The 20,040-nt window shown below is 41.9% G+C and overlaps 1 protein-coding gene across 2 annotated transcripts in view; it reads left to right on the top strand.

Moving 5' to 3' along the window:
* Positions 1-20,040, top strand: part of bach2b (BTB and CNC homology 1, basic leucine zipper transcription factor 2b) — a 96,430-nt gene that overhangs the window by 17,506 nt on the left and 58,884 nt on the right. The window contains exon 1 of one of the 2 annotated variants that reach the window (XM_046060829.1): positions 557-636. The exons of the other annotated variant lie outside the window; for it this stretch is intronic. Coding sequence (XP_045916785.1) covers positions 598-636 — 39 coding nt within the window. The 5' untranslated portion in view covers positions 557-597. Of the gene's footprint in view, positions 1-556; positions 637-20,040 lie in introns of those variants that run through there. 2 annotated transcript variants of the gene reach the window in all.

Raw genomic sequence — 20,040 nt, 5'->3', positions numbered from 1 at the left:
GCACTCACTGAGCATAAACATGGGTTTTGGTGGAGTGCCTTTGGAGGGAGGCTCTCTCTTGCTAGTTTCTCCATGTTGCCTACCGCAGATCTAGAAATAGATCATTCTTCCTGTTTCTCCGTTATTTCTGATTCTTGATTTTCCTGATCCAAGTAAATAGGCAATTAAAGCAAAAAGGGCTGTGGATATCCTGTTGATGTGCATTTCTTACAGTATTTTTCACGTGTTATTTAAGCAGTAATTCAAAGAGACAAAATTTGTTTTTGATCTTGTTCTTAGATGCTTCACAATATGCACGTGTACAGAACAGACAGACAAATGATATTGTAATGATCACTGACACATTCTTCACTTCTAGTCACGTAATCTGTGTTTGGAATCTTTCCGTGTGAACGATGCATGAATCATCAGTGGCGTGTGTTTCTGTAGCGTTCCTGTGAGGTTGAATGAGTTATTGTAAATGATAGGAGGGTATGTCTTCACGCTGCAGGGACGCCCTCCCTGCACACCAACCTGCCAATCAGTTATCTGACCTCGCATCTTTCTGCCTGATGTGATGTTGATGCGTCAGTGTGACCGTGTGCTGCTCGTGGATAAATGATCACTAATCGCCATCAGAGGATGAAGGACAAGTCTGTGAGTAGCACGAATACTGCACATACTCCATCTTTTGCTTTTAGATGTCAGACCATTATTTTCTGTTGGCAGGAAGGCTGTTTTTTATTTTTTCCTGTTGTGGTTAGACTGTGTGAAGCCGAGGCAAACACATGTCACAGTGACACACACAAACAAAAACTCAGATGGTGCTGTTTTCTGATTCTTTAAATGTATTGTCTATATTTATCTATATTTAATATATAATTTATAATCCCAGCAGCAATACAACTTATTTAATTAGTAAGCCGTAAAATAATTAATGGGTTCCGTTCTGTTTTTGTGAGCAGCAGAAAATCAACATTTAAACAGCTCATTTGAAGACTAATCACTTTTCTCAAACAACAAGCCAAAACCACATTGTTGAAACTAATAAATTCTTGACAAAGTGCACATTTCCATTTATAACTAAGTGTTGCAAAGGAAATAAAGCTTCCTTCTCTAACTTCCTTTGCAGGTGCTAGAATAGAGGCTGTAGTAGACTTGATATTCAGTGATAATTACTCCATATGCCGTTCTCTCCTATGCTAGTGTATAATCTTTTGACAAGCCTCGTAACTATTAACAGCTCCAGTGATTTACTTAAACAAAGTAAATCTAGATGTTAACCATTTCATTCAATTAATACATCTAATAATACATCCAGGCAAAACAGCATATCGAACATAGGCTTGTTAAAAGGGAAAGTACAACTCTAAAGTGACATGCTGCTCATTAATCTCTTCACAGCAGCTCTCACTTGTGTATAAAGTCAGAACTCTTATCCCTGCGTTTATTAATAATCTATGAGCAAACACAAAGGCATTCTTTGTCCTGGAGCTATTAGTCTCATAGCCAGAGTCTGTGGCTTAGTGTATATAGTAAAGTTAAAGCTGCTGTAGTAAGAGTACAAGTTGTCAGAGTACTTGGAGCCCAGACCACGTGGAGTGCTGGCATCTGCGTGTCACGCCCTGAGACCAGCTCAGCATGGATACTTTTGCTTTTGGTGGCTGTGGCGTGCTGCTCTGGCCTTGTACGAGTCCTGGATCTCCCACTGTAAAAAAGGACCATCTAGTGGCGATCGGTTCTCACTTTGTATGACATTCTCCAGTGTGCAGCGCATTACGGGAGTTGACAGCTGGCGTTTCCACAAGTATTAAACCCAACACAATTTCAGAACTTGTGAAGATAAATCAGTTTGTTGCAAATCTAAAAAAGGCGTAATCGTGTTCATATTTCAGAAAAAAGTTATTAAATAATGATGTTATCCTGTATTGTGGCACAGGACAATATGCACAACATTTGTAGTCTCACATAGTAAAAGTGTGGAAAGTTTGAATTTCATTGTGACAGTATTTTGTTATACCAATTATTAATTAATTATTCTACCTAGGGGTGTAAGAAATGTCTAAGGAAGCTAAATGAATGACTTCCTGTTACTGCTCAGGCTAACTGAATCTTTTGTGGTTATTAAAACAACATCTGGCAAAAACTGGAGAAAAGGGAGCCAAACTGGACTGAGGAGGGGGTGAATATGCCAAAAGAAAAAAGTAGACGCTATTGTTCAGTCTGAGGAAACAAATGCATCAAAACAAATTATAAGTTTTAAAATGGACTTAAGTCCTTATTTATTTAAGGATATTTCCTAAGGTGTTGACTTTTATATTTATTCAGGTCCCTTTTCCTAAAGTGATTTGAAGAGAACTAGGAAAACCTTTTAAAATGCTTTAAGCAGCAGAGCTTTTTTTTCCTATGAAGTGTGTAAAAACTGCCACCGCTGTGAGTTAAAACTTGTCCTGAAACAATTGACAGGATCTTGAAATAAGGCGGAACATGTAAAAATATCAAGCTTACAAAACAGTCCATCCTTCAGATAAGTGCTTGTACATGAGAAACAAGTAAAAACATGCCATCACACTTTTATTTACACACTTTCCATGCTTCCGTGCCGGCGATAGCCGTGGCCAGAGAAAGGGGGTTTTGGTGTTGTCCGTTTTTCCCGTTGACGTGAATGCGAAATCTCAAGAACACCTTGAGGGAATTTCTTCATATTTGGCAATCAAATATCACTGTGACTGTTTCATAACGCTTTAAAATAGGTTTTAGCCATAATTTAAGGAATTGGACGATATGTCAATATGTGTAACACACATACTGACTGGGACGACACAATGAGTAAACAACAACTAGGACAGTAAAGGCTTTCCTCCATCTTGTTTGTTCTGCTGTTCACTTCCTGCCTCATCAGAATCACGTGACTACAAACACCACATTGGGGCTCACCTAGCTAATCGTGATCCTGTGAGTGAGTGAGTGAGTTTCACCTACAGCTCCGAGAAAGTCTTTGCATCTAGAAATGCCACAAGAAAACAAAGCCTGCCTTCTAATCCAGGCTGAGTGTGTTTTATAAAGCAGGAGTAATCCAAGCACATAATTCACACATGGCCCAAGTGCCATTGCTTGTTGCCTGGGTTTGTGGGAGGCATCTCTGAAGTATCCACGCTCAACTGTATGAGCCTGTCTGCTTCCCATGATGCACCTCCCCATCTCCAGCCTGGCGAAGGCCTTGAAAGAGGCTATTGTTCTTGTCACTCTGAGGCATTTTGCATGCACTTATGACACAGAGTGGGAGAAATGATTCCCATCATACCCCTGGAATGTCAGTTCTGTATGAATAAATGCTGCTCTTTCGCAGACTTTACAAAGTCCTTTAGTCACAAATGTACTTGTTTACATGCTTGAAAGAAAGGGAAACAAATTATTGTACAGTACAAAAAGTATTTTGAAGTTTTCTAATCAAAGAGCAACTTCTTTTTTATGCTGATGTCCTTCCTCATTTAGGCAGTTTTCATTTTTAGCCAGACCTCGAGCAAAGACCCCCTCCAGACCTGATTCAGATGTCTGAGCCCCTGAACTGAGTGATCTGTTAACACTGCAAGAAAACAAGTGGCTTTCAGGACTTCTCTCCCCCTAATTCTTTTCTTTTCTCCCTGAGCTTTGATTGATGTGCAACAAACCCCGGTTGGAGGAGCTTGAAGCTTCTCTCATGGATTTTTCCTGCATGATGTAATGTTTTGATGATCCACTATGCAGAATGCCATGTGCAGTCACATCATAACAAAAGAAATATCCTCCCACTGAAAAGGTGGACTTCCGTGTCTTCTTGGCAGATCATTTATGCTTCACATACCATGAGACCCTTTGAATCCGCTAAACAGGACATTCTTTCCTTTGACATGTGTGAGAATGTTTGATTCTCTCTGTTCTCAAGTTCCAGGCCACTTGAATAGAAGTGAAGCTTCCTGATCCTAATTCTGCATCTAATAGCGGTGCCTAAAATGCTTCTCCTTGTTTTTTTTTCCAGTCCTGAGCTGAGTTGCAAGGGTGTACTACTACAGCTTCTACTCTGCATAGCAAGAGTAGTCTTGCTATGCAGAGTAGAAGCTGACATTTTATTCAGGAAGGACGGAAGTCAATTTCACTATTCATCACGAGATTGGGATGGGACAGGAAAAAAAGTCAACAGGATCAGGCGGGACAGGAATCGTAGGGCTGTTTTTTTTTCTGTTCTAATATTAATAAACGCTATTTTCTGGGGGGGACGGGACTGAAGTTAAAATCAACTTCTTATCATCACCCTTTAATGCAGAGCTCATGAAACACTGCCCTATCCATCAGCGGTGAGTCTATTTTTAACCCTGCTGTATCATGTATCACCTCGTGCCATTTTGTTCTTTTGTTCAGCAAGGACAGATCTTTCTGTACACTCTTGAGTAGTGTGGGAGGTGTAGGCCTCTCCCCGACAATTGATCTTCCTTGTGCTTTTGTGTGTGTGAGGTGAAGCTCACGTCTCCCACTGACCTGTTGCGGGGCTTGAAAATGTGCTCTTCCCATTCATTAAGCTGGGCGGGCTGCACTGCTACCAAGCGCTTTCACTACATCTGTATTTGTGGTCTCTGATAGGATCCAGATGGCAGTCTGAAACACCCGTGCAAACCTCTTAGGAGCTTCACATATGGCAAACAGTAAAGGAATATTTAAAGGAGCCTGGCACCCTGGTCACAGAAAGTGTCATAAGAACACATCTAAGTGTATACCTCTTTCCTAATGCCTACAAATGAGGTGAGGTCAAAAGCCTGCCGCCATAGTCAGGGGCAAGATGTGATGAAATGTGATAACACCCAAAGTGACGTAGTGAAGTAGTTGTGAGATGACTGAAAAGAGAGAGCTTGAGCAGTTACTCTTACTTATCTGCGCACACCTTGGCCAGTTGCAACCTAAAGTTACAAAACTCTGCCAGACGCAGCCCCCCTCGTTCTGCTAACTCTAGCTGTTTTCGGTGATAACAGTGTCTCAGGTGTAAATTGGTGATTAACATCCCGAGATCCATTTAGAATTCCTATAAAAGATGTCTGACATGGTCAGACATTGCTTCATAGTCATCAAATTCGGATAAAAGTAATCCAGGTGATGTCTGGACATCCATGGTTACAGATCAAACAGAAACTACTGGTTGCTTTTCATGCTGCAGATTATAACTCTTACAAAGACAGGCCGAAAGTCCTGCAGTTTCAGATTGTACACATTTTCTTTCATAAAAAGTTGGTTGATTAAAGGGTGAAAGATAGATAAAAAGTAGCCAATGAGATACCATTCAAATGGACATTTAGGTGAGGTCTAGTGAGTGGTCAGGACTGAGGGAAAAGTCCGAAGGCTCATGTGCTGCTGTATTTATTTGGACCGGGTTATAATCCTCCTCCAGTCTGCTGCTGCTCTGCTCTGTAGCGCTCAGATTTTTTGCTGCTGTGAATGTGGTGGTGGAATGTACGTGGCATTTGCTCTACTCCATTGCTGAATCTCCCCCACCACACATGAAAAAGGGGATGTTTGTTTGTGAAACAGCGCTCTCGGGGCCGTGCACACCATCCTTTTTTTCCCCGGCATCTTGGACCTGGAGACATTGCGCAATATGGTGGCTCGGTTAGCAGGAGGAGCACCGCTGAGTTCATTCATCCGCCTGTCAAGGGCCCCTTTTCGCTTTTATTTTTAGCCAAAATCCATCAGGTCTGACAAGTAGGGCAATTTGAGCCAAGTCGCGGGCAGTGCTCCAGGTCCCTTCCACAAAGTCAATCTCCTCCTTGGGAAAAAGCTCCAGACCCAGACCCAGGGTTTTGTTGAGTCATATGCACAGAAACACAGAAGAAGTTGAGGGCTGCGGGGTAAATGAGGCAGGTGGTGTTAAGGCCAGCGACAGCAGGGGAGCTAAAATCTGCTCAGAGGCCAGCAGACAGCAGAATGCGCTGGTGTATAAGGTAGTGTCTAGCGAGCATGTTGGGGTGGGACGTGTGCACTGATTTATTTTAACACACTACAGGTCGTGCCAGTGGGGGAGGGCCCAGGAACACTGTCACACTTTGGACAAGACAGGACTTTTTATTAGACAAAACCACCACAGGAGAATAAAAAACCACTGAAAAGAGGCAAGTTTCAGTCCAAGTTTGACCTTTTAATCTGCATGATCAGACTGTATCGTTTTTCCATCCCCTGAATGCTGTTTGAACTCGTTTTCCTCATGCTGCCTTCACACGACAGACTCCCCTCTGACAGATGCATGTTTGAAGATATTGCCCTGCAGGGAGGTCTGGATTTAGCGTGTCGGTCTTGTACTTATGCATTGCAGAGATACAGTATGAATAGTTGCGTTAAGGTCGTTGCACTGCACCAAGGGGAGGTCTGTTATAGCTTCATGCCTGAAACTATGTCACATATTTGATATCAGCTGTAGAGAATTAAAGATTTCTTACCTGACTAATTAGATAATTGATTAAACATTTAATCTATAAACCGTTCCAAAATAGGGGAAAGTTGACAATAATGTCAAACAGAGAAACACAGCAAATATTCTATTATTTGCAGAGCTGGATCATGCAAATATTTTGCTTGTTTGCTAAATATATGATAATTATTTGATTATCAGAATAGATATTGAGTGTGTAAGCTCATTCTTGCAGATGACCACCCAGGAAAAAGCTAGTACGTGGACGTAGTAAAGATTTTGTTGGGAAAAAAAAGAAGTTGTTGATTATTTTTTGTGTTTTTTGATTAATCAATTAATCAATTAATTGTTCTGTGTGTTGATGTACACTGAAGTGTTGGCACAGCTAGCAATGTATAGCTTATAAGCACACTCAAAAATTTTATGGGTAATTGTGGTTTTGTGATGTCAGTGCCATGACTGCAAATCTTCCCTCGTCATCATCCTCAGCAGTACTTGTTATGTAGTGCTTACTTAATGATTAAATGTTAGCATGTCAACATGCACAAACTAAGATTAAATTGTCAAACTTTACCCACTAAACATCAGTGTAGCATTGTCTTTGTCAGCATGTTAGTATATAACATTAGTATTTACAGTAGCTCAAAGCACAACTGTGTCTAACCACAGCCCCACAGAGGAGCTAGTGTGGCTGTAGACTTAGTCTTGTTGTGCAACTGAAGACATAGAGAGAAAGCTGCCAAATAGCATCAATAATTAAATCTGAGCTAATTTTGGAGTTCAACCAGCATGGAATGTTACTATCAGGTTCATTGTTGACTTAATGGCTGGTAGCCAGTAGCAGTGAGGCCCAATGAGTGCCGCTCCAAGAAGAAAAAATGAATTTCTATTTTGCAACTTTATTACTGGCTTTTTTACATGGCAGATATTTTCCATTGTGGTATGAAGCTGTTTAAAGGACATTCAGTGGGTTAATAATTTTTATAGCCTATAAAAAGCGCAGACACTCTCACTGGACATAAATCAGCTCAGTCTGTCTTTTGCAGCATGCCGGAAACAAGGCTGTACACTGCAGTGACAATCCCTTTTATCCCACCTTGAGCAATGAAGGTCACACAAGAGCAAAGCTAATGACCAAGCACACAGGGCCCTGCACAAGTGTTATTTAGATTCCATTATAGCCTATCTTCCCATTCCCTTTAGAGCTCTGTATGTCCTCTGTCTGTGCATGTCGGACTTGCGGGCTATGCTTCTTATGCTGCCATGTATGTTCATGAGGGGATGGGAAGATTTATGCAAAGAAAAATCACAACTCTGATGTCATTATTCATGTCTCATTACTGTACAATAGAGTTCTTGTGTATCCTGTTATACTGTATTACTCATTGCGTCAGCTGAGTTGCCCAGTGATCTTTAAGGTTACATATTTTGAAGAGCCAGTGAGTCTGAAACAGCCACAAAAAAAGACATGTCAGATTAGCAACAAAGCTACCTAGCTTGCTACCAGTTAGCAAGCCAGCAAGCTAGGTAGCAAGTGTGACAGACACGTTATTCTGCCAAAGTTTCTGCAACTCTCATTTGACAGACTCCAGCTTTGAGTTGACTCCTGTGCCCTACTCTGCCTCTGATTGGCCAACCCTAACCCAAGCCCCACCCTAACCCCAACCTCTACTAACCCTGCCAGAGGCAATTTTCTTGCGAATGGGAACTGGAATCGCAGCCCAGCATCACCCACTCGACTACAGACAGAGACAACGTTACAGGGGGAGGTTAAGAAAAGCTCGACTAAAGCAAATGTCCTGACACAATCTGTTTAACAACCAAGTCAGAGTCATGCATGCTCATTTTGATTCCCACAGAAACTGAAGCGTGGAGTTGTTTACTACTATGCTCCACAAAAGGAGTGAGGATCACTTCCAGTGCCAGGGTTCAGACTTGACAATGCTCCTCTAGAGCCAAAGAAGTCCCTACACAGCTGTTTTCACAAGCTGAGTCGTACTAACGATGACGAGTACACCTGGCATTTCTTCCAGACCTCCATGAACTTGCGCTGACAGATGCCTGTCCATGCAGTTGGGCAAAGACATCATCTTTACCACTGTATGTCAAAATGTTGTGCGGTTGCTTAGGGTTGATGTGAGCTTTTCGTTATGATTGATTTTCTCATTTTAAAGCCAAACTACTGAGCCTTTACAAGACGTATTGTCCCATCAGCATGCACTGGCTAGGAAGCCACCAGCCTCCAGCTATGTAGTCTTTCTCAAAAGACTCTTTCTATCCCTTTGTTCTATTTCTTTTGTACTACATTGTGGATCATTGAATTTAAAATTGCTTAAAGGATTATTGATGAAACTGCTTTACAAATAGTGCATAGCCTAGGCCGGCCCTGCTTTAAAACAATAATGTAAAATTCCCAATTATTTTGCTCTTACTGAAATTAAAGTGACACTTCCAAAGGGATGGTATTCTCCAGATTTGTGGATAAGGATGTTGTTTTCTTCCAAACTACTGTGATGAATGCAAATTCCTACCGTGTTGTCAAGACCGTACTGTGAAAGGATGTCTCTGGAAAAAAAGGCTTTAGGAAGTTTGGGGCTGTAGCCATGGACCATGGGAACAGCAGAGATGGAAAGGAAGCATGGACAAAAGCAGATTTTCTTTTCTGTAAATTGGAGTTTAGTTACCTTCCGACACAGAGCGGAAAAATGAGACAGCTGAAAAATGTTCCGTAACATGGAAGTTGGGGTCATTGTTCTGCCATTTCTGCTCCGCAGCCGAGGACCCATCACCATGGAAACCATTATATGGGGCAATTGGCATCAGAGCACTTTGGAAATCTCCTTGGAATATATTAGTAGCTGCAATGGGCCCACTCTCCTCACCTTCAACCTCTCACCATTGTCTCGGAGCTAGTTTACTTCAGGCGCTACTCTCAGGATTTCAGGCCCTGGCTCAGGAATGTTCGACCTATAGCCTGTCTCCACGCAGAGATGTAAAAACAACCCAGCTGCTGTCGGCCGAGGTTTGAAATCTCAAATAAACAGGCTGAAACCCGCAAACTTTCCACCAGTGAAGCTCCAATGCCTATAATTCACTGTGTCTATTTTATACAGAAGAAATCAAAATCAAAATATTCATTTCATCGACTCATCAGGCCATAGCAGTGCAGAAATTCAATTTCGACTGTCATCAGAGAAATGCAATGATTTGCACTGCAGAGCTAAATAACATGCTGTTTTTCCTGATGTGGCAAAAAACCAAATAAGATGAAGACTTCATATGGAGCAGATGTGCTGAGACTCAAATTTCACTGTGAAAGTGCAGCTGATTCAGAGGGCTCATTGAATTGTCAAGCTGTGTGTGTGTGTGTGTGTGTGTGTGTGTGTGTGTGTGTGTGTGTGAATGTGCTCATTAACTCAGCCTTACCCAGTGAACAGACTGTGAACTGCTCTGAATATGAATTGGGTTTTTTTTTCCCTCTTTCACAGCGATATTACCTGTTTGCCCTTCACAGACATTTCCCTCTGGTATTGTGTCGGCGGTATAGGTTTCTTAAACCTGGAACATTCAGCAGTCTTGAAGCTGTGGATCGCTCAAAGGCATTGAGTGTAATACCACTTTTCCTTTTTAGATATAAAAACCTATGCTGATTTCTGTGTTGTCTATGTGGACCTTCCCCTCCTCATCTGCAGCAAACACGCTTAAAGTGAATGAGCCCCGCAGCAGCGAATACCCCCATCCCCCCTTCACCGCTGGCAGTGGGGTCTGGAAATGTTGACACACAGAGCAGAGAGCAGCCCCAGAAACTCCAGGAATCCCCCTGAGAAGACGCTGGGCGGGAGGGTGAGGTGGAGCCTTGGAATGTACTCTGAAGAGTCAGTCACTTATTTACTAGCTGAACTCAGTGAACCCTGTCTGAGTCAGCCACTTCCACCGCAGCCAGTCTGTCCCACCCCTCCCTCCCACTTTCCTCTCTGTTTTGTTCTTTAAACTACCCTTAGGCTGTACTCGCACCAAATCAGGCATCGTGGCGTTTAGCGTTGGGTTGTGCGGCGGTTTGTGCTGATTGTAGAACCAAAAAAACAGAAATCGCAACTTGAAGAGCTTCTTTGTACTCCCTCATGGCAGGGTTGTACAGCTCTGGAAAGGTCATCACGGCAACGATCAGTCCCTCTTCCATCTTTGCAGTTGCTTGGTAAAAAGCGGAATGCTGCAGCGCTACACAGTAAACGAGGTTCTTCTTTGGCTTTATCTGGTTGGCGTGACATCAGGTTCCGTTTTTTCAAAAGTTGATTCTGTTTCTACTTCAGAGCTTCTCACTGGCCAACATCTTTGCCCATGCCTCAAGGGACCTAATCCAACCCCCATCTGACCCCCGTCACCCTGTTGCTCACCCTCTAGCTGCAGAAGTTGAGGTCATAAACTCACGATGAGTGCAAATCAAATGTGAGTGGGAATGTAAGTCAAGCTGGGAAGTGTCTGGGGTATAACCAGGGAACGGGAAGGAGCACTTTTTGCTTGTATGATAAATACTCAGTAGTTTGTGGAATGACTCTGATTTGACACTTCCTCCAATCCCACACCACACAGGGTAATCTGCTGGTTGACCTTTTCAGCAGCACATCTTCATTCTAGCCTGGGGTTTAAGATGAACAGCTATTGTAAGCCCAGACATACTATACAGCATGAAAACATATGCATCATACTGTATATTTTTGCTCTCACCCTGGAAAACCAGTGTGTGAATCCTTCGTGATCAAGTGTCACTTTCAGCCATGAACTTTATTATGTAAATGTTACATGTCAGGCTCATATTTTAATAGAGGGATTAAGTGAAACCAGAACTTTCAGATGCTGGTTTTAGAGTAAGAAAAAAATGTAAATGACTGAAAATCTGGCCCTACAACATAACCTGACCTAACAGTGTTTAGTTCACTCCATTAGTCGAGACAGGGGTTGTAAAAAAAGAAAAGAGTGCTGGTGAAACAGTTGCAATGGCAGATGATGCTGCACTGGGAAAACTTTATAACTGCTGTGTCTGTGTTTAGGAGATTTTTAAATGCTAGAAAAAATTAGACCATTCACTGTGTGACCATTCAGTCTGTATAAAATAAGATAAAATAAGATAAAATCTGCAGAAGTGGACTTGAAAATGTATTTCAGTAACCTCCAGTAGTAACCAGGGGACAGTGTCTTTCATTAAGACTTACATAACTGTTAATCTTTTTAATGTTCTTGTCGCTTAAAATCCATCCACTCACCACTTTTCTCCAAGCAGTTCCACCACTGCTCTCACTCTCACCTAGTAGGTGACCTTGTATGTTTAAAGGGCCAAATTCCACCATTTTAGAGAAGCCAGCGATCTACAGATTCCATGTCTGAACATGTTGATGGAGACAGTATCTGGTGAAAATCAGTCTGGCCTCAGCCTGAGAGAAGCATCATGGGAGGAGGTGTAACGATTAATAGTTGTCTTTTGTAATATGTAGTTAATGTTTTATGAAGGCAGAGAAAATAACATAGTTTTTAGCTTTTGGGCTCTTATGCTGTGTGTGTGTGTGTGTGTGTGTGTGTGTGTGTGTGTGTGTGTGTGTGTGTGTGTATGTGTGTGTGTCTACGGTCACTGGCTGACACATTATAGCAGCAGCTTCCTTGTGTGCATTTTTAAAAATGTTTACAAATTTCCTAGTTAGTTAGTTCCTACTTATTTATATGTCCATCACAGTTATGGCATGTTTGCCTCTCACCATGTGTATTTTGCTCCAGATCCAGAAGCGTTTTCTTTCATTAAAGAAACACATTTAGAGGATTGTACAGCCTCGGTAGAGGTCTGAGCTATTTCCATCATGTTGTGTAATGACAGGGAAAGCCAGGAATCCTCCCCTTTTTTGTTGTTGTTCTTCATACAGTTACACATGTTATACATCAAAACTATATTGTCATTATTCATTTATATAATGTTGAAAATGCCCAGCTCAAGTTCACATTGCAAACCAACAGTAAAGAAACTGAAAGGGATTCAGTTTTCTTAATGATATGAAACAGAGAAGAGAGAAAACCAGGAGGTCCTCACAGTAGAGAAAGTGGAAGTAAATATCTAGTATTTTCAAAATGGTCAACTTTGGCTCAATATGCAGCAGATTTTACCAGTGAGAAAAATACTGTGAAATAATTAGACAGATTTAAAGTCAACCTTCCATCACTACTTATCTGTAAAAGTTACTGTTTGAGTTAGGTTTTGCACCTCAGAGATGGCCTGTCAGTCAAACAGGGATCTGTCTTGTCTTGTCTCTTCCCTTGCAGTGTCTGTTTGTGCAGGTGGAACCCTTTTCCCTGTCTGTTTGTTCATGGTGGCTTGTAGTAACTGCCCTGTGGTCATGTAGAGAAGGCATCACTTCCTATGCAGTGAAGTATTTTCCCTAAAACCTAAAACCAACATCACTATAGGTGGAAAACCCCAAAGTGGAAAACATTTGTTGAACTGTGTGTACATCGTAGTTATCTATTGTCAGTTGGTAGTAGAGGGCAGAAAGAAGTGACTAATGAAGTTGTAAGTTTAATGCTGCAGTTGTGGGCATGTGTGTCCAGGTTCTGTGTGTGTCTCAGCCAGGTGAAACCAGATGTTTAATGCCACAGAGAAACTGGCTTTAAGCCTGATGGGCTGTGACACTGATAAGCCTGCCTCAGAAACAGGTGAGGTAGCAGTGACAAGTAGCTGACAGAGTTGGGTCTTATTGCTAGGGGCTGACGAAGGATGTGGGCATACAGAGACCGTCAGAGTTTACCTTCTGGACCTTTGCTTAACTTCTGGACCTGTTTTCTGAGACAATGAACAGAACAGATCATTTTTTACGTCTCACTCTGAACTTTGCCTAAATCCATTTTGGATCTGGCTCCTTTTCAGTAAAATACCCAGATTTGCTAAGCTAACAAATCTCTAAGCTGAGAACTATGTAGAAAGCATTCAGGAAATGTTTAACATTTTTAGCCAGCGCGGACCTTTGCTGGTTTAAATGACCACTGGCAGATTGCACCAGCTTTAACTAATTAACGACTAATAAAACTTTACATCAGGAAAATTCAGGCATCTCAGAAAATTCCGGCAAAACCAGTATATCAGCACAAGCAGCGCCAGCCTCCTAAAGCTCTCTGAATCATTTGAAGCTTTACATAAATCATATCAAACACTCGTCTCTCAGTCCAACTGAAAGTAAACACAGAAATTAAACTGGATTAACTTCTCTAGCTAGCTACTTCCAGTAATGCAGTGTGCAGGCTGACAAAACTAGCTTTTCAACCTAATAGTTACACACTCCTTGGGTATTTGAAAATTATTCAGAACATAAGGTTTAAAAGTAAGTAGGTTGCACATTTAATTTCAGTGTGTCAGATATTTCATATCATTTGATATCATCTATCTCATTTTTAAGTAGCTGCTTCAGGTTGTTATTGTTAATTAGGCTGCCACTGAAAGCTTTGAGTAGTAACAGTAACAGTAGCTCTTAGCTTCTATATTTATTAGTGCATTTATTTTGTTATTTATTATTATAGACATGACTGAATGAATGTGAGGATGAATGTACTAAATGTGTTTTGGCATCTTACAGGAGTAGCACTCCAAATTTCGTTTTATGTTTTTTAACGATGCAGTGACAATAAATGCTATTCCATTCCATTCTATTCTAGTAATTATTTGTTACTTAAAAATGTTTGAAGTTAAACCTATTTAGATGGATTCATGTAGGATCACTTGCTATCAACCTTAACCCTTGTCATTATTTTTACATATCTTTATATTTTTTAAAATGATGGGTGGTCATTTGTGCCCTGAATCTAATTGAAAGCCACTTCCCACCTCCAGATTTAGCTCTATGTTCTGTAAGTAATGACAATATGCCATTTGCTTAAACTAGCATGCTTCTGTTCTGACGTAAGGCAACTTAATGGTGGTCATCTTTTCAAGGGCGTAGAATTAGGTAGGGACAGTAGAGACATGCGACTACTACATTTGTCCCTAGCAATACTTTTGGTCTGAAAGTGTAGATATAACGCAGTAACTACACAGTTGTAACACAGTTGTTAGTGTCTAGTCAGTTTATTTGATACACAAACGGTTAAGCCAGCTGCAAATTAGTGAGAGAATAACTGTCAACTACGGCGGCGTATTAAGGCCACTGTTAGTAATAGTAATGTGAGATTTTGAGAATTATGTCATACTATTATGATAAAATGTTTTTGTAACAGCTATTTGGAGAATAAAGTCATAATATAATAGGTGGCTTTGAGTTATCTGTGCATGTTTAGTATTTCCTGGCAGTTTTTTAGATGTGTAAACAGTTAGGGTGCAATGTGGCGTCTTTCCTGAACGGTAGCTCTGCTTCACTGCTGTTTCTGTCCCCCTCGTTCAGAGACACCTTTGTTGTGTCTGAGACTGTCTCTCTGCTGCAGTATGTTTCCACTGAAGCGGCTGTGAGCTTCACTTTATTGGACCTGCTGAAGTTAAGATTTATGGTGAGATTTCTGCCTGATCACAAGTGTTTTACTTATCCACAAGTGTTTCTGTTATCCACCTCAGATAAAGAGCAGCACACTGTACTCTCATCCAGTGCAGTCCCAAGCAGGTTCTGCATCTGTCAGATGGTCTGAAGGTTATACTACCAAAGCAGCAGAGCAATAACACAGGTGAATGCATTGCAGAGTAGGCCTTTAGGCAGTTCGCTTTTTAAAAAGTGTGACTTTATTCTGGAAATGTGAGCATACAGATGTGGGAAAGACTTTGAATGTGCAGAAATATTTGAAAACGAGCATTCACTTATCATTGAGGTGAAATGGTGCCACATGCACATTTAAAGAGGTTACTTCCCCAAACAAAAGACACAAAACAGGAGGGAAGACATCAAATAATTCCTGCATGTGTGCTGACTCAGCAGGGATGAGTTTACATGAGAAAAGTTGATCTACAGGAGAAACAGATCTGAAAGCAGCACAGAATGCTGAGAGCTGCACTGCATTTTGAATTATAGACATCTCTACCATAAATTGATGCAGGAAAGACAGAAATTGGTGCAGAAAAATTTACCCCAATGCAGGAAATGAAATGACACGCGAAAGATTTTCCGGGGAGGTCCCCCAGATCCCCTGCTTGATGTGCATCCCCTACAGTGTTGACATGAAAGGTAGACTCTTGGAACTTTCACAGTACTTTCACCATATTTGCTTTGAATGTACATTTTAGGATTTTAAAATCCTTCTAAAGTACCTCAGAATTCAATTTAAGTACAGTACGTATGAGTAATTAACTGGAATCAAGTGCACTGGTGAAATAATGCCATGACAACTTATTGTGACTGCTCAAGATGAATCACAGTACTTTCACCATTTCCTATGAATGACCTTTGAACTCAGTCTGTGTTTTTGCCTGTGGGTAAGGAGAAGCTAGAAAAGACAGACGCTCTCCCAACACTCTCCATTTGGCAAAGCCTTCCTTCCAAATCAACCAGCGAGTGAGTGCTCCTTTTTTGTTGTTTTTTTGTACTTTGTTTTGACTCTCCTCATCCCAGCAGAAAGTAGGTCACAGCCTGGCCGAGTATGAGGCAGCAGTATGCTGGGCGGCCGCTGAGGCAGATCGTGTCTCCAGGAAGCTCGTTGCAAAGGAGACGTTAAACACACAAGTTCCTGTTTGACATCTGTTTCCAGCAGACCAGCCCTTAGCCCGCCACTCACAGTCAGAGGCCTCGTTCACCTAGCTGCTCCATCAGCCAGGCTTGTCGGTTTAACTGCCCTGCAACCCTTTCCTCCCCTCCCTTCCTAGAAACCAGAATAAATCTGATGACGCTCCTATCGTTGACTCTGTGCCCAGAATAACGAAATCTTGAGAGATAAAATCAGGGAAGACAGGTCCTTATGTAGACAGCTATCCTTCTAGACTGCTGACCCTCAGGGCTGTGAATAATTAACCAGGTGTATATTAAGGAGACAAGGCAACACTGTGTGTGTGTGTGTGTGTGTGTGTGTGTGTGTGTGTGTGTGTGTGTGTGTGTGTGTGCGTGTGCGTGCGTGTGTGTGTGTGTGTGTGTGGAGTACATCTTTTTTAAATTTTACACTTAAAAGTCCTGAAAATGCAGCTTGAAGGCATGGTTTGAAAGAGAAATAGCTCAAGGGATTCTCCAAGTGAGCTGTCAACATGACGACACACTTTGGGGTTTGTTGTTTCCCCAGGCAGAGATGGCTGTAATTTGTTTTTCCGTCATCAATAAACTGGTTGTAATCCTCCACCGGCTCTCCACGGGTTTCCCTCCGCACACATATGAAGACGAACACACGAGGGGTGTATTTTTATCTCTGGGCGATACTGTGACCCGCCAAACAAATTATCCTCCTACTACACATTGCTTCACGTGAAACCCTAGACAGGCTGAGCTGGAGTTAGGTAGCGAGCCGGCCCCGCGAGCAGTGCTGATGTCAGAGGCAAGGCTGAAAAGCAACAGGAGTGAGTGACAGAGTCCAGGCAGAGGGCCAGCGGAGCACAGGATGAGCCAGGGCACAGTGTTCCTGTGTCACAGTGAAAGGTGTACTGCTGCTCCCACCTGGACTCTGTGCTCCACAGCCATGTGGACGCAGCTACAGCTCAGAGATGTCATCACCAGCAGCACAGAGAGTAGAGCTACATCTTACACCGCCAAAAAACACTCTCTTAACAAGCTGTTACGTCCAAAAATCACATTTTATTAAAATATGCCAAAAAATTCAAGAAGTGAAAAGAGAATCAAGCAGTGATGGAAGTTTTTCATAGAGGTCAAAATGTGGTAACTTAATGCAAATGTTCTGCTCTACCTGGTTGTAACTTTGTCTTTGATGATGTTGGTGGTCTTCAAACTGATAGAACTTGGTCAAAATGAAGAAAATAAGTTTTCTATTTCTAGTACACAAGAATTATACTTTAAGATGAAATCTAATCTGCAAAGCTGAACATTTTTTGCAGTGTGGAGCTGTCAAATCTTTCTGTGTCTTGTCATGTATCAATAGATGCTTTTGTAAATGCCATACAGTTAGTCATCATGCATTAGATCAAAATGGGTTCTGCCCACTTCCCTCCTCAGTGAAGTCAGATATGATGCAGTCAGGGATGTGATACAGTCTGATTTTATGAATATGTTTAAACCCCTGTACATTTTCCTATGTGGAAACAGTGAGGGCTTGTGGGCGCAGCCTACATTTCCACAGATTTTTTGCGGGTTGAAATGTTACAGTGGGTGATTCATATTTTCCACTTACTGAAAAGCTTCTGGCAGCTAAGGCTTCTCTGTGAATAATGTGCTAGCTGTTAGCATGATATGACAGCATCTTCCTGCACATGGTTACATTTCTGTAACAACGCCATCACATCTGACACAAGTTGGGTCAATGTGGATAGTGTCACGACACTATATTCTGATTGAGCAGTGTACTGTGCTTGGTAGGTGGATGGTAAATGGACTGCATTTATATAGCTACATGTCAACATTCACACACACTAATGGAAGCTCATCAGGAAGAATTTAATGCTCATTCCCACACTGATGGCAAAGCAATTTGGGACCCAATATCTTCGACACACGGGTTGGGGGATGCCAGGTATCAAACCGCCAATCTTCGGACACAACGCAGAGTTAAAGCAGTTGCTTTATGACACCGAACCGCGTCTCCTTAATGATCGCTTTGCTGCAAAACCAATTTAGCCACAAGGGATGAAAAGCTTCTACTCATTCTGTGTGATTGTGCACTTCAGGAATTCAGAATCTCAGCAGTATTGATGCGCCTCTGATCGATAAACCATGAATGGAGGGTGCAGGAGATTCAGCGAGGAGGCTGAAAAAAGGGAATTGGCTCAGTTTCTCTCAGAGTGTGTGGGAGTAAGAGGGATGTGACGGGAAAGGAGAGGAGAGAGAAAAGAGCTCGGTTTGTTGTTTCTCCCCAGCTCTCCAGGCTGAGATCAGACTAATCAATAGCAGGGATAATGTGGTGATGAGTAGCATGACATCAATATTAGGCGCAGAGACCCAGAACTCCATTGTGCTGCTTTCCAGGCCGCCCTGTGCTGAGTAAACAGTGGCTCCCCAGAGAGAAAGTAGCTCATTGATGGGTCCCTTCAGGCTCCCACGTCTGTGCATTGTTGGGCCTCCCATACACATTCCCATCAGCAGGGGGAACTACCTGCTGGCCAACAGAGGACAAGGAGACCTTGTCAGCAGTTAAATATGACAGCGTGTTATTGGTCTGTGGCATTGATGGATGGTGATGATGATGTGTACATATTAAAAGAAGAGTGTGTAGTGCAGTGTGAAAACATTCAGTCAGTTTAGCATTTTTCTTATTTAGATCTTGGTCACAGTGTTCTTTCAGCCGGTGTGTTCTCATCTTTTGTGCTCCACTATAATGTTATTTTTCTGACATAATGCTGCTATGCTGTCCAGTAGCAGTGACGTAGTATTTGAAAACCTAATTGACCATTTGAACTGTTCATTGGAACAGTAATGTGGGCTCAGCTGCTTTATGTTTTGAAAGTTTCTTATTGGCCAGTTCTCTGAAGTAAACAAAATGTGCATTCCAATGACTTTGTTGATCCTCTTACTATTTGTCTAACGCTACCATGACTTTGACATTTTTCAATTTGAGGGAAATATTTCAACAGCTGTTTGATGGGTTGTGATTATAGACTGAAGCTGGCAGTAGCTATGGTTAGGGGGCCCTGATTACCCACTGGAACCCTGTGGTATACTAATATAATCTACTGGTAAAAAATACCTTGGATGAATGGATGGATGAATTTTTTTCCCAAGGGAAACAGGAGACTGATGTTGTGGATAGATAGATAGATAGATAGATAGATAGATAGATAGATAGATAGATAGAAAAATACATTCTCTTTAACAACAGCATTATTGTAGCGTGAGGTTTATGACGGATCTGTATGAAAACATTTATGCCAAATGCTGTGAGTACAGAAACCAGATGGGACATCCTGCAGCAAACCTCAAAAAACCCAGAGGTCTGGCTTTATGGGCCGAGAGATAGAATTGAAATGATGGACTTGGTGTTTGGTTTGGATTACACACAGAATGTCTGCTGCGCAGAGATCTCTCATTTCAAATAGCTGTCATGAAATTCCTGATTCCTCACAAGGCAAAGCCCCTCTTTTACCTTGCCATATTTCCCCTGCACTCACTGCGCACTCATTGATGGAGAAGTAGCCTGACTGAGTAGGCTCTACCAGGAGTGGCCCAGCTGTTTGATGAATAGCTGCGATTCTCCTGTGCAGCGCAGAATAGGCTGAAATGAAAGATGCTCATCCGTCTTTCAAGGAATGAGACAGGAGGCATGAGTGAGCGAGACCAGTGCCAGTCTTGTGCTGGTCATCTCTTTAGATAAACCATTGAGATGATGCCCTCAGGGTGCTGCTTCAAACTGCTTAGCTTCAGGAGAACGAGAGCATTTTAAGGATCCTCACTGCAATTAAAGCAGATAATTGGCTGATCTGCTGATGAAGCCTCTCGACTCTGTAAGAACTTCAGTTTTGCACTGATGAGCAGATGTACTTCATTATACTGAGTTAGTGGACATTCTTTTGAGTCCTATGATCTGACACTCTCTTT

The sequence above is a fragment of the Micropterus dolomieu genome, linkage group LG10 (genome assembly GCF_021292245.1).
Source record: "Micropterus dolomieu isolate WLL.071019.BEF.003 ecotype Adirondacks linkage group LG10, ASM2129224v1, whole genome shotgun sequence".
Lineage (NCBI taxonomy): Eukaryota > Metazoa > Chordata > Actinopteri > Centrarchiformes > Centrarchidae > Micropterus > Micropterus dolomieu.
This window is presented reverse-complemented; position numbering and strand designations above follow the sequence as displayed.